Source organism: Heteronotia binoei, chromosome 6 (assembly GCF_032191835.1).
Source record: "Heteronotia binoei isolate CCM8104 ecotype False Entrance Well chromosome 6, APGP_CSIRO_Hbin_v1, whole genome shotgun sequence".
NCBI classification, from domain to species: Eukaryota; Metazoa; Chordata; class Lepidosauria; order Squamata; family Gekkonidae; genus Heteronotia; species Heteronotia binoei.
The window spans coordinates 7,846,673-7,861,572 of NC_083228.1; the positions used below are offsets into that span (position 1 = coordinate 7,846,673).

At 50.1% G+C, this 14,900-nt stretch overlaps 1 protein-coding gene across 1 annotated transcript in view; it reads right to left on the bottom strand.

Moving 5' to 3' along the window:
* Positions 1-10,014: 10,014 nt before the first annotated feature.
* The window catches only part of ANTXRL (ANTXR like), a 71,329-nt gene continuing 66,443 nt past the window's right edge, over positions 10,015-14,900 (bottom strand). The window contains exon 18 of the mRNA XM_060240973.1: positions 10,015-10,254. Coding sequence (XP_060096956.1) covers positions 10,015-10,254 — 240 coding nt within the window. The remainder of the gene's footprint in view (positions 10,255-14,900) is intronic.

Genomic DNA, 14,900 nt, shown 5'->3' on the forward strand with positions numbered 1-14,900 from the left:
CTGGCTCCACCCCCAAAGTCTCCTGGCTCCACCCCCAAAGTCCCCAGATATTTCTTGAATTGGACTTGGCAACTCTAATCATGTCCCACCTTAGTCTAAACCCAAAAGAGCTCCTTGGCTTTCTTCATAGGGGTAACATTCCCACCCTGTGATTGTTTTGCTGAGTGCGCATTTTGCATTGACTTTCCAAAGCTGTGGTTTTTACATTCCTAAACTGCTTTTGTGTGTGTGTGAACTGTGCCATAGCTGTCCTTTCACCCTCCAGAACACGGCCTAAAAAGCAGAAGAAGAATGTTGTGGGAATCTCTGTGAGAAGCTCAGCTGTGAGAAGGTGAGCAGGTGAGAAGGGGAATCGCTCATCTCATTTACTGGCAGGACAGGAAGTCAGCAGTTTGAAATCCCCAGAGACTGATTGAGCTTAAGCATCGTCCCTAACTGGAAGAGCAGTGGCACCAGGCAACCATGAATCCAGGGGAGTAAACCGCGGGTGGGATCCCATCACTCGGAAGGTAATGTAAGTTTGGACAGACGTAACTACACATTTCAGCTTAGGGTCGCCAGGTCTGGCTTGAGAAATTGGAAGTTTGGAGCTGTGCTGGGGAGAGTGGTGTTTGGGGAGGGGAAGGGAATACAGTGGGGATGCAGTGTTAGTCTAGGACTTCTGTTTCTCCTAGACTCTATGGTAGATGATGGAGTCCACCCTCCAAAGCTGCAATTTCTTCAGCATAACTTATCGCTGTGATTTCAGAATTCCAAGCCTCAACTGGAAGCCCGATAGTCTTGTTTAGACTATTCTCAACAGTGGCAGGTATGAGTGCTTCTGGGAGGGTTGCCACCCTCCAGGTGGTTAGAGTAACCAAAGAGCGATCACAGGATTGGTAAGCAGAGCGGTGGGCAGGAAGGTTGAGAGAGAGGCCACTGTGCTGCTGAGGGGTCAGGCCAAGCCCCATTCCTGGCCCAGCTCTCCAACTCTAGGAGAGACCAGAGTCCCCGAATGAAAACTCTGGGTTGCACTGACAGAAGACGGAGATCAGGCCTGCCTTTGGGAACTTCGTCTACCTCCAGGACTGTGGGATTACAGACTGGCCCGACTTCCTCAAGGCAATGCCTATTTTAAGGCCCTTTAGCCTGGTTTACAGGCTATTTTTAGGCCCGGCCGATTAGCTGAACGGCACGGCAGGATCCCAGCTCCGGGACTCAGGGCAGATTTGTGGGGATCTGGAGGGTGGCGAGACAGTGACGCAGGCACCGGAGGAAAGATCCTCATCTTGTGGCCGCTCGTCACTGAGACGTGCAAATATTTGCAGGTCACAGCAACAAATGTAAAGCATATGCTGAAGGCAAGACTACACAAAGGGTTGCTGAGTCCCCAGCTTCCTGTACCAAAGGACTTTGCGTGCGTGCAATATTACCCAGAAGTAACATCATCAAAATAGTGTGCACGCAGGCCGCTCTAGGCGTTTCTGGGGAAACGCTATGGTTTCCCTGGACGCTTTAGTCATTTGGGAGGAAAAACTCTATGGTACCTATTGTATCATAGAGTTTTCCCTCCCAAATGGCTAGAGCGTCCGGGAAAACCATAGAGTTTCCCCGGAAACGCCCAGAGCGGCCCCGTTGTGCGCTGCCATTTTGATGATGTCACTTCCGGGTGATGTCATTGCGCCAGTGATGTAGGGGGAGGCTCCCCCCCTGCCAGCCTAACCCTGCCGTGTTCAGGCTTCACCTCAACGAATCCCTGGCCCCCCCTGGACTGGCTCAGCCAGCTGATATGACCCTGTGCAGCCAAACTGGATCTACGCAAAGGGGGAGAAATGCAGTGCTAAAGAGAACCCTCGATGCCCGGCCTCCTGTGATGGCGAGCCGCTCTTTAAGCTCCATCCCAGCAGCTGGCAAAAATCCATCTCAGCTGGGGGCTCCATAGTTGTTGGTAGAGTAGCTGTGTTGGTCTGCAGGAGAAGATCAAGATTCGAATCCAGCTGAAACGTAAAGAGCCCCGACCTGGATAATGCAGGCTGGCCTGATCTTGCGGGGTCTCAGAAGCTCTACAAGGTTGGCCCATAGCCAGTATTTGAATGGGAAACCTCCAAAGAATACCAAGGCTGTGTGACGTGGAGGCAGGCAATGGCAAGCCGCCTCTGAACATCCCTTGCCTTTAAAATCCTAGGGGGGTCAGCTGAGATTTGACAGCACTGTCCACCGCCACAGGACCTCAAAGACCCACAAGATTTCGAGGGTATAAGCCAGGGGTGGCCAACGGTAGCTCTCCAGATGTTGTTTGCCTACAACTCCCATCAGCCCCAGCCAGATGGGAGTTGTAGGCAAACAACATCTGGAGAGCTACCGTTGGCCACCCCTGGTAAGCTTTTAAAGGGAGCTTTGCTTCTTGATGGGGAAGGCAAAGGCAAACCACCCCATAAAAGTCTGCCATGAAAACATCCTGATGTGATGTCACCCCATGGGTTGGTAACGACCCAGTGCTTGCACCTTTACCTTGCTTCTTGCATGCTTATACCCAGGGGTTGTTTTGTAGAAAAATAGATGGTGGAGCTCATTAGCATAACTCATTAGCATATGCTGCCTCCCCCCCAGCCAAAAGCAACCTGATGCAAGAAAGGAGAGCCCCAGGTGAGCGAGGCCTGCTTGGGCTGGCTAGAAATCCAACCAGTCCAGCAGGCCTCGCTTGCCTGAGGCTCTCCTGGGCTGCCACCCGCCCCCCCAGTCCAAAGGCCAGCAAGCCACCTGCCACCCAAAATCACATCAGAATGGAGAAAGGGTGGTGTGAGCTTCTCCAGGGGTTAATGAGGGCTGCTGGGGGTATGGCAAAGCCCCTGCTGACTGGCTGGCTGCCCGCTCTCCTAATCCAGGGATTGTTATGCAGCTGCACCTGCTATTCAATGGACAAAGTAGGTGAGGAGGAAGAACCCTCAGAAAGGTTCAGGAGTTGTGCTCTTGGGAGTTCCTGCTGAATCTGAGGCCTGCTTATACCCTGGAAATCATGTTTTTAAGGTTCTATCAAGTTCTCCATCGTGTTGAGCGCTACAGAGGGATCCAGAAGTGGTACGGTCCTAGATGAAGAGACCTGAGGGGAACCGAGTTCCAATCCTGCCCACACCCCAGCCAGTCTGACCGATGCCCTGGTGACGGTCTGTGCTTCATCCTTGAACTGGAGGCTGGCAGAGCCCTTGCGAAGTAGAAAAGCATTTCCCAAGACAGCCTGTAACGTAAGAAGCAGTTTTATTTCTGAGTGTACAATCCATTAGGACTACATGAAGTCGGATTATGAGACTGTTGCTACAAAAGCCCTCCTCGGTAAAACCGCTGCAGTCGTTTTCGATGATGCCGAGATAGCTGCGACGCGCAAGGGTTATTTTACAAAATGTTATGACGGAAGCTGCGTATTAAGTACAGAAAGCGGCAGAGATAATGGGGTCTGTGAACAGTGCACTCTCTTCTGTTGCAAATTCCACTGAAGTTTCCCCGTCAACACACATCCCAGCTCATACAACCTTTCCTGTTTTTCCCGCCTGTTCCAAAAGACTCCACCGAGGCCCTTGGAGATGCCTTTCCAGATACCATCTGTGCCATACTTTTTAAAACCACAACTGAAAATAAGAGCAAGACAACCTCTTTCCCGGTTTCGTTGCCTGTTCCAAGCGCCTTTTCAGTGAGATACACGTCGACATGGCTTAATACAGCAAATCTCCTAAACGCAAGGCGGAGGGGTGCACCAAAATATTTCCCCCAAACTCAACACAAAGGCGGCTGGTGCATTCACACTACATCAAATGATGTGTTTTCTATCCAGATTTTTACCGTGTATGAATAGCAAAAATCCGGATGTAAAACGCATTATTTAGCATGGTGTGAATGCGCCGCGAGAGTCATTTTGTGACAGGATTCACGACATCCGCTTTCTGCAGAAAGTCAACATTCAATAAGTTATTCTGACTGTCCAGCAGTGAAGCAGAAGAATACCGTCTTTCCCCAAGCGTCACTCCCTTTTCTCTATTTACAAAAGCAAGCTGGCGTTCTCAGTGGATTTAAAAAAAAAAAAAACACCTCTCCATAATCATGTTAGCGGCAAATGTTTGTTAAGAGACTGAGCTTCCCTTCACGCACATACCCAGCCATTAAGGATGGAATCCTGCACCCAGGAAGTCAATGGTATACAAGGGCCCTAGTGGAATTGTAGGCCAAACCAGGCCCCTGTTACATCCGGGGCTTTTTTTATAGCAGGGACTCCTTTGCAAATTAGGCCACACACGACTGATGTAGCCAATCCTCCAAGAGAAGATGACGATATATTTATATCCCACTCTGTACTCTGAGACCAATTTCACACACAGCTTCCCCTGCGGTCACGTTCCTGTTCCCTGCGCAGCGTCCGTCGGATTTCCCACTATCTGCGCCGGAGTTACAGGAAGTGCTGCGGCTTTTGCGTAGCAAACGTAAACTGGGTTTTAGCGGTTTACGTTTGCTACGCGAAAGCCGTGACACTTCGTGTAACTCTGGCGCAGATAGTGGGAAATCCGACGGACGCTGTGCAGAGAACAGGAACGTGACTGCGTGGTAAGCTGTGTAGGAAATCAGTAAATCTCTCAGAGCAGTCACAATCTCCTTTATCTTCCTCTCCCCTACAACAGATACCCTGTGAGGTAGGTGGGGCTGAGTGAGCTCATAGCAGCTGTACTTTCAAGGACAGCTCTGTGAGAGCTATGGCTGACCCAAGGCCATTCCAGCAGCTGCAAGAGGAGGAGGGAGGAATCAAACCTGGTTCTCCCAGATAAGAGTCCACACACTTCACCACTGCACCACACTGGCTTCCAGGGCTCTTCGTACAGGGCCTACTGTAAGCACCAGGAGGACTGGCTACATTAGGGGGCTGTGGCCTAATATGCAAAGGAGTTCCTGCTTCAAAAAAAGCCATAGTTACATCCATGCACAGCTGGTACCCATGATGTAGCTGCAAAGCTTGGGAGAACAGGTTTAAATATCAAAATGACCCAGACAAAGCCAACTGCCCCTATTTCCAGCTAGGAGTGCACCAAAAGAGGAAGACTCTTTGGCTAAAATCTGTCAGAAACAAACGAGGCCTGGCTTTTTCCGCTGAAGCGGCAGACATGTTATGAAAGACCTGCAATCTATGATTGCTGATAGCTAGGATTGCCCGTGTTACCTGAATAGCAGGCACTGCCCGAATTCTAAATGACTGTCTGCCCTTAGTCATATCAGGAAACAGTCAATTCTGATGGGTTGTGTAGTACCTCAGCACCGTAAGGTCAAGTATGTGGTCCTTGTTGGGATACCTGAGGATGAAGGGGGAATAGCCCTGGAAGCAACTGAAGTCCTCCGACTAGCTGGCCTGTATGGCCCCTTCCAACTCTATGATTCTATGACTCAATAGAGCCCCGTGGAGAAGAGCAGGAAAGCCGCAGTACGGCAATCGGAGCCCTCTGCTCACGACCTGAGTTCAATCCCAGCGGAAGCTGGTTCAGGTAGCCGGCTCAGCATTCCATCCTTTCGAGGTCGGTAAAATGAGTCCCCAGCTTGCTGGGGGGGGGGAAGTGTAGATGACTGGGGAAGGCAATGGCAAACCACCCTGTAAAAGGTCTGCTGTGAAAACCTTGTGAAAGCAACGTCACCCCAGGGTCGAAAACGACTGGGGCTTGCACAGGGGACTACCTTTACCTTTATGACTCAATAACCAAGTGCTAAGCAGCTATGCCTGTGAATGGTTGTAAAAAGCCACAAACCTACGCTGGGTTCATATTTTTTCAGCGGTTGTTTCACCCTCATCCATCAGGGCCTTTAAACCAAAGTGCTCAAACGCATTCCAAGGGGAAATTACAACGCAGAAATGGCTGAACTTGAGTTCATTCACAAGTTCAGAACAATGGATATCTTCCCCCAGGAATGTGGGATTCTTCTCTCCCCGTGGGCCTGTTAAGTGCTTTTGACCATTCTCGTCTCACCGCAGACGTTCATTTCCTGCCCCCTCTGCTCTAATCCAGCTGACTACTATACCCATGGTGCCCTTGGTTCCTGTACAAGCATTCTTTACACCCACACACCACCTTCCGGCTGGGATATAAAGACTCGGAGATCTCCGTTCCTACTCGTATCTCACGAAGAGAGCTTGGACTCTCGAAAACGTCTATCATGAAAATCTTGTTGCCCTGGAAGGTGGTTCTGGATTCGAATTTAACCATCATTTGATTTGGACTGTGAACCTAGGAAACATTCAGCCCTCTTTCCATACAGTGGGTGGGCAGGAACAGGGTAGGAACATCACTACAGCCATGTGGGTGGCATCCTGGGATTACAGGATGGGGGGGCATGTCTTCCTTCCACACCTGGCTGGTGCTGTGCCATGAGAAGGCCCTAATTTCAGTTCCGCTTTCACTTTCCAACCAGTCTGGCCTCCCTTTGCCTTAAGCAGACTAATGGGCTCGCTGGGTTGCTACTTTCATCTTTGGTCCATGACAGACAGAAAAAAAAGAGAGAAGCCTTTGAGACGACGAACTGGCTCATTGCAACGGGGAGGCTGGTGAGCGAGGTCCAAACAAAACCCTCAGACTAGCGCTCCTTGCCAGCCTGTCACTTGCAGACTCAGTCCGAGGAGGAGTCACAGCGCTGACAGGCCCGGAAACGCCGACAAGGCTCCGAGAGTCCGGACTGTGCTTTATGCTGCCTGCGTGCGCTGTCTCTTTGCGACGCATGTGGCGCTGGAGACGGCAGCTCCCTCTGACAGTTCCCCTTATCGTTTTTGCAGCCAGTGGACTTCACTAGGCGGCCATCTGAGGAAACCATCTGAGGAAACCAAAGAGCTTCGGGAGGCCTGATTTGCACCTGCCTCCGTCTTGGAAAGCTGACTTTCCCAGTGGCCGATGAATCGCTAGCCTCAATCTGAAAAGCAGCACCGGAACTCTTTCAGAATTTGCATGCGAATTTCTGTGTTGCCGGGAGAAAGCGGGGGGGGGGGGGGAGTCTGCCAATGCCAATGAAAATCTTGAGGGGTCAGTTCTATAGCAAGCAGAAGAAGAAGATAAGAAGATATTGGTTCTCCAAAATAAGAGTCCGCACACTTAATCACTACACCAAACTGGCAGGGGTGGCCTAGCCTGATTAATGTAAGAGCCACATAGAATAAATGCCAGATGTTTGAGAGGGGAAGGAAGGAAGGAAGGAAGGAAGGAAGGAAGGAAGGAAGGAAGGAAGGAAGGAAGGAAGGAAGGAAGGAAGGAAGGAAGGAAGGAAGGAAGGAAGGAAGGAAGGAAGGAAGGAAAAAAGGAAGGAAGGAAAAAAGGAAGGAAGGAAAAAAGGAAAAAAGGAAGGAAGGAAGGAAAAAAAGGAAGGAAGGAAGGAAGGAAGGAAGGAAGGAAGGAAGGAAGGAAGGAAGGAAGGAAGGAAGATGATAATGATGAAGAAGATGAAGATATTGGATTTATATCCCACCCTCCACTCCCAAGAGTCTCAGAGTGGCTCACAATCTCCTTTCCTTTCCTCCCCCACAACAGACACCTTGTGAGGTAAATGAAGATATTGGATTTATATCCCGCCCTCCACTCCGAAGAGTCTCAGAGTGGCTCACAATCTCCTTTCCCTTCCTCCCCCACAACAGACACCCTGTGAGGTGGGTGGGGCCGAGAGGGCTCTCCCAGCAGCTACCCTTTCAAGGACAACCTCTGCCAAAGCTATGGCTGACCCAAGGCCATGCTAGCAGGTGCAAGTGGAGGAGTGGGGAATCAAACCCGGTTCTCCCAGATAAGAGTCCGCACACTTAACCATTACACCAAACTGGAAGGAAGGAAGGAAGGCAGGAAGGAAAATAGATGGGAAGGGAGAGGTGGAAAGAAAGCAAATTTAACTTTAAATGCACTCTTGCTTGGAGAAGTGATTTGAACAGAGAAATGCCTTCTCCTAGCCAGCCATCAGGGTGGTGGGGGCTCCAAGAGCCATACAATATGTGTGAAAGAGCTAGTTTGGCCACCCATTCTATAGCATTTGTCTGAGGAGGGACCGCTTCGGGGTGAACCTTTCTCTATGATACATCAGACAAGGGGGTTTGGAAATGATACTGCATGAAACGCAGCCTAGAATCATAAGAGTTGGAAGGGACCTCTAGGGTCATCTAGTCCAACCCCCTGCACAATGCAGGAAACTCACAACCCCCCACCCCCAAACTCACAGGATCTTCATTGCTGATTTGCCTTCTCCAGGTTGTTTTTTGTCAAACTTTATTTTGGCCGAGTTGCAGCCCAATGGCGAGCCTGTAAGGCTTCTCAAGGCGAGAGAGGTTCCGAGGCGGTCTGCCTGAGCGGCATTTGTGCAGAGACCCTGGGCTTCCTTGGTGGTCGCCCATGCAAGTACTAGCCAGGGCAGACCCTGATTAGCCTCCAAAATCCAGGCTACCCAAGTCAGGGCATGTCAGTCTTACAAGTGCCAGTCTCCTGGGCCAAGGCGAAATCCCGGTTTGCATCTCAAAATCCTCTTGCCTAGGCCATCTGGCACAGTCTCATCGGATCTTGGAAGCTAAGCGGGGTTGGCTTGATTTTTTTGTTTTGTATTTTTATGCATGTGCGTGCATGTGTGTTTCTGCGCTTGGAAGTCATGGCGCGACCTCTGGTGACTGACCCCTGCTGGAAGCCTGGGGGATATTCAGGGAGGTGGCTGAAGAAAGCCTGCTCCTGCCTCCCACTGCCGGTATTTCAAGGAGGTCTCCCATCCAAATGTCAGCAGGGCCTTTTTTTTTTTTGTAGAAAAAGTCCAGCAGGAACTCATTTGCAGATTAGGCCACACCCCTGACACCGTGCCAGCGGGAACTGCATCCCTGCTTGCCAGAGTCGACCCTGTTTGGCTTCCAAGATCTGATGAGATCGGGCTTGCCTGGGATAGCCAGGTGAGGGCTGCCTGGTGAGCGCCTGGATGGGAGACCCCCAAGGTCGCTACGCAGAGGCAGGCAATGGCCAACCACCTCTGAACAGCTCCTGCCTTGAAAAACCCTACAGGGTCACCTCAGGTTGGCTGAAAGCAAAGCACCCAATGGCCGTGCAGTTCTGGCCTCTACCCCACCCCTCCACTCAACGTCACGGCAGATCGAGAAGCAAAGACATTTTGCGCCAACTGGACAGCTGTGCTGCCAGTTCTCCCACCCCTCTCAGGAAAACTGGACTGCCCAGGCTAGCCTGATCTCATCACATCTCAGAAGCTAAGCAGGGTGGGCCCTGGCTGTTACTTGGAGAGGAGACCACCCAGGAAGTCCAGGGTTCCTACGCAAACTCAGGCAATGACAAACCGCTTCCAAACATCTCTTGCCTTGAAAACCCTACGGGATTGCTGTGAGACCGCGGCGACTTGATGGCAGAAAGAAGAAAAAAGAGTGGATTAGGGAACAAAGGCCCCTCGAGGGAAGAGAGCCGCCGAGGGGCTGAAGCACATCATTCCTCCGAATTAAGAACGGCATCTGGTTTCTCAGGCTCCCTCTGGAATGGGGCCACAAGTCTCCCAGGGTTTTTAATGTAACAGCTGGCACAAAATGGGGTTTCATCCGGTGTGTGTGTTTTTGTTCAATCCTGTGGCTGCCCAGCATCTTCACCAACACCCCTTGCTGCCAACTTCTGACTTCCTGAGGCCGAGAACCCACGCCACACAGCCTCCTCTTTCGACGAGCCATCGCCAACACGGCTATTACGGACGCTTCGGGAAATCCCGGCCCCCAGTTCCTCAGCTCATTCGCAGGGGGACACTGCCATCCGACATACAAAACGTCGTGAGGTCACGCGTGCGAATCTCTTCGTGCATCATTGCAGCCACGAAGACTGTCGCCGTTGTCCGTGCGTTTCTTCTCTCTGATCGGACCCAGCAGTTCCAAAATCGTCCGGGGGAGTTTGCAGTTGTATAAATACATTGTTGTATCAACCGACACCTGGCAATCGGTTGTGTGCTTCTGTTTTGCTGACCAGCAACAAATCCTGATGGCGCATAAATAGGCTCCCGTCTGCAAAGCTCTGAGCTTCACATGCTGGGGGCCTGGAGCTGGGGTGGAGGGCGGGACGGAGGCGGCCCCGGCGGCTGCCTTGAAGGGGGAGGGCCCGGCGGGAGCTGCCTGCAGGGGGGAGGGGGCTGGGCGGGTCCCGGAGAGGATGGATTGGGGGCCGCTCTGTAGACGGGACGGGGCTTCGACGGCTTCTGGGAAGGACTGTATGAAACGATGTTCCCATCTGATTTCACCCGCGTGAAGTTCATGCATCGTCCCTGGGGATGCAAACAGACACAAGACGTTACGGCCCAGTCCTCTCAGAGGCTCATCTTAAGCCATTATAGAACACAGGAGAATGCACTCCTCATTCAATTCAATATCTTATACCACAGTAAAATTTATATGTTATATGCAGGGCTTTTTTGGGGAGCAGGAGCTGCTTTGCATATTAGGCCACACACCCCTGATGTAGCCAATCCTCCAAGAGCTTACAGTAATAGGCCCTGTAAGCTCTTGGAAGATTGGCTACATATGCAAGGGAGTTCCTGCTACAAAAAAAAAGGCCCTGGTTGTATGCAATAGTAGACACAGAGCTATTTGCAATTACTCTATTAATATATCTCCGACAGTACAAAATATTCAAATCCTATGTCTCCAGCAGTCGCAAAGTACTGGTAAGTTTCTTAATCCACATCTTATTAAACAAATCCATTCTATAAAACAGAAGTCTTTCAAACAGAGTAAATAAATCCTTCCTGCCTTTGTATCGGCTCCACTGCCCCCCTAGCTGATTCCCTGCTTCTGGGGTGTCTCAAGAAATCCTTCTCTTTATCTTTTCTTTTTTAGCAATACGCTCTCCAAATGTTCTTTTCCCTTGCCTTTCTGTCAGCTGATGTTTTGTTTTGCCCAAGTCACCCTCTTCTTTCTAGGTTTTTTTGTATGAGCCCTTTTCGAGGGAAGCTTTCTGTTAACTGATCATTCATTTGTGATCCAGACAGCATCCTCTTCATTCCGATGGAGCCTTTCGTGCCCCCGGGGCTAGGGTTGCCAACTCCAGGTTGGGAAATTCCTGGAGATTTGGGGGTACAGCCTCTGGAGAGTGGGGTTTAGGGAACCCAAATCCAAATCCCTTTATTGGCATAGAAGTCAAAAGTACAGCATGGCAAAGTTGCACAGAGTTTCAGTTATAAAAACTCATCAAGCGTCAAGAAGGGGAGCTGGTCTTTTGCTCCCTGATTGTTGTAGCAGCCAAAAGGTACTTTGCAACTAGGCTAGTGCTAAGGGAACATCGGTCAGATAACAGAAAGAAAACCAACTTTGCCTCAGGTAGTCCATAAAGGTTAGACAGGAGAGGTTTGATTAGACAGACCCGCACATCCCCATAGGAATCACAGTGAAGACAGACATGGGTGACCGTTTCGAGGTGCCTTCCATGACATGGGCAGAATCTTTCCTGATAAGGGCTGTTGGCAAACCTCCCAGACAGTCCCGCTGAGGGTAAAACATGAAGTCTTCCTAACAAAGGAGCGGCGTAATTGGGGTGACGTAAGCTAGGAAAGGTAGGCAGCAGGCAGCCCATAATACCAACTGTGACAGAGCCGGCCCGATTCTGCCTTCAGACCCGGTCCCGTCAACTCCCTATTGAGTCGCCAACTCCTGGAGGGAGCTATTTCTCCTCCGGCCACTTGGGCTCGCTGCCACCACCTGCTCAGTCTAGGGGTTCAGATTGAGAGGAACAGGACTCCCAATCCCCCTCTCCAGCTCTGAGGCCAGGCCTCAAGGTCCTCTGCCCCCCTGTACTTGGGTATCACAGAGACCACAGCACTTCTTCGGGGAACCCCTGGAGGATTGGCACCTTATCCAACTGCATGCCTTCCCCCTTCCCCGGGGCCCCCTTCATAAAGCAGTTTGGTCTAAAGCGGCTGGGGATCTATGTGGTACAGAGTTTGACTGCCAGCATTCAAAACAGTAAAAATGTTTAATAGGAAGAGAAAGAAAAATAAAAACAAAAACAGTTACATGTAAAAGTTTAGCACAGCACCTGAACAGCAACAAGCAGGACAAATAAAAGGTGGGTTTAAACGCATCCTCTCGTCCCTGGTGTAAACTTGCCCTACCTTGTGAATGACTGCCTGGGGTCCCACAGGCAGGAGCCCACAGGCTGGCAACCTCTCTTCCTGAGCGCCAGCCAAGAACTGCCTTTTTCCCGCCTAACTCAAATAAAAAGAACAAAAGAACTTCCTGCCCCTCTAGGAGGCTTTCCCCCTAGATGCGCTGGTTTAGCTCTGGAAGGGAGGGGGGGGGATGAAGGGAAGGCTAGGCCACAAAGCCTGCCTAGCAGTTTCATGTTCCCTCCCAACTAAGATGTCGTTTCTCCACACCAACTGCTAAAGGGGAACACGTTTTATGTTCAGAGGAACAAAGGGACTGTTTCTCAATATCTAAAATCCCCTGTTTCAGAATTCTGAATGCCTGCGTTTCACTTAGCATACAAAGGTTGTCCAGGGAGATATCTATGGAATGTATTTTTCTTCTGGATCTGACTATACCAATTGGAAACAAAGGAGTCTGCTAGCATCACACAAATATAACTAGCAGGGTCTGCCCTAAAATGTAGGCGTAGCCAAAACTTTACGGTTAGTAGCCGTGCCCTGGTCTCGATCAAATGGGTTCCAGTTTCTAGGCACATTGCAGCATAGCTAACACAGTTGGGGACCCCCCAAAATACGGCGTAGGTAAATTAACAGAACTAAACCAACAATTGGTTGAAGCTGGAAACCCTTCTGAGGCCCTCCAAATTTACAGCACTATAACCTCTGCCATCATTAGCTTTGATAAACAACACTTGTCTGCTAAACCCAGTTCCCCTGTTTGGAAGTCAGGCCCACGGTCTGATAAGGAATGCCAAAAACTGAAACACCAACTGAGCGCAGGATATCGCACTTATCGTAACAGCCTTGCTGCCAATATCCCTTTGAGCGACTTTGAACTGAAAAATAAGCTCAGAGATACAGTGGCCCATAAGAAAAGACAATTATGCATTAAGAACTGGGATCTACTTATTAGTGCCTCTACTGCCTCTAACAGCAAACTTTTCCAGTCATTAGTTACTGGTGCTTCTGACCCAAAGAGTCCACCCTCCAAAGCAGCCCCTTTCCCCAGGGGAACTGATCTCTGTCGTTGGGACACGACTTGTCATTCTGGGAGGCCCCACCTGGAGACTGGCAATCCTACCTCGGCATGTAATACTACCAGCAGTTCCATTACTGTGGGTTTAAATAACATTTATAAATTCTGAAGAGATTTGTCTCTTTTTTACCCTCCCTTGCACTATTCTTTTACCGGTTTGGTGTAGTGGTTCAGTGTGCGGAGAACCGGGTTTGATTCCCCACTCCTCCACTTGCAGCTGCTAGCATGGCCTTGGGTCAGCCATAGCTCTGGCAGAGTTATCCTTGAAAGGGCAGCTTCTGTCAGAGCTCTCTCAGCCCCACCCACCTCAGAGGGTGTCTGTTGTGGGGGAGGAAGGGAAAGGAGATTGTGAGCCGCTCTGAGACTCTGACATTCAGAGTATAAGGCAGGATATAAATCCAATATCATCATCATGACTTGGGTGGCCAAACTGCAGCTTAGTAGCTACATGTGGTTCTTCCAAACACATTGTGTGGCTCCCAGAGGTCGAGGAGGAACTTAATAGAGGCTTACTCTCAAGTAAGCATGCATAGCATCAGGACCTCAGACAGCCTCTGAGTGCTGAACCATCGGTAGCCGACTATTTCCACTGAGTGTGAAGCAGGGAAGAAGGGGAAAATAGGCAGGCTTGCAAGCTCTTCTCTTCCACCACAGACATCACTCAGAGACCTCGAGTGGGGACTCGGAGAGAGAGTGCAAGAACTGAGAAAGCCACTGGAAAGAGGGATGGAATCAAAGAGGGCAGCGCAGGGTTCTCCCTTAGTTTCATAGCTCTAGTAGGAGCTGTATTTACTAACCTTGGTGTCGGCAAAGAGAGATGCATAATGATGCAAACGGTGTTTGGTGATTTATATGGTGTGCGTGTGTTTCCTTCTTCCACTGGCGCCAAAAAATAATTCCTTAACCTTTCCCTATGCTGGTCTTATGGGGACTGTTATTCCCAGCAATTGTTTTTTAAAAAGTCTCCTTCTGGCATGGTTTTGTTGTAAAGTGCATACTTGTATCCTGGGCTTTTTTTTGTTGTAGCAGGAACTCATTTGCATATTAGGCCTCACACCGCTGATGTAGCCAGTCCTCCTGTACCCTGTACCAAGAGCCCACGAAGCTACAAAAAAAGCCCTGCTTATATATTTTATCTTTTCTGTGCAAAGAAAGTATTAAAGAGTTTTAATAATGACGTGTGTGATATTTGTTCATGCCTTGCAGCTCTCAAACATCTGACCTTTGTTCTATGCGGCTCTTATGTTAAGTAAGTTTGCCTGCCCCTTTTTTTGAATAGCCCTAGTTTTTTAAAAAGTATGCGAGGGGCCTCCAGCTTCCGGGGTCAGAGAGGCAGAGAAACGGCAGCTCGGGTAGTCAGAATTTGTATCCTGACCTCTGCAATGAAAATAAAAGGAAATAAGCATCTTCCTTGCTGTGATTTCCCAGCGACTAGCGTGTGGAAAGGCATTTCCTTACTTCAAGGCACGTATTGCTCAGCGCCACAGCTCCCGCGGTTGGCCTTTCCCCCCAAAGCATCGGCCATGTTCATAGTCTACGATGAAAAGGGATCCTGTAGATCATTCTGCATTACTTCTGCACCAATGGAAGTGATGGGCTACGTCAAACTCGAGCCATGTTTTTGCCACAACACTTGATGTGTCAGGCAGATGGATAATTGAAAGGCCAAGCGCTGCGTCCGCCGTGGAAAAAAGGGCAGCGGGGTTGGAAGGGCCGACATGCCAAACCAGCC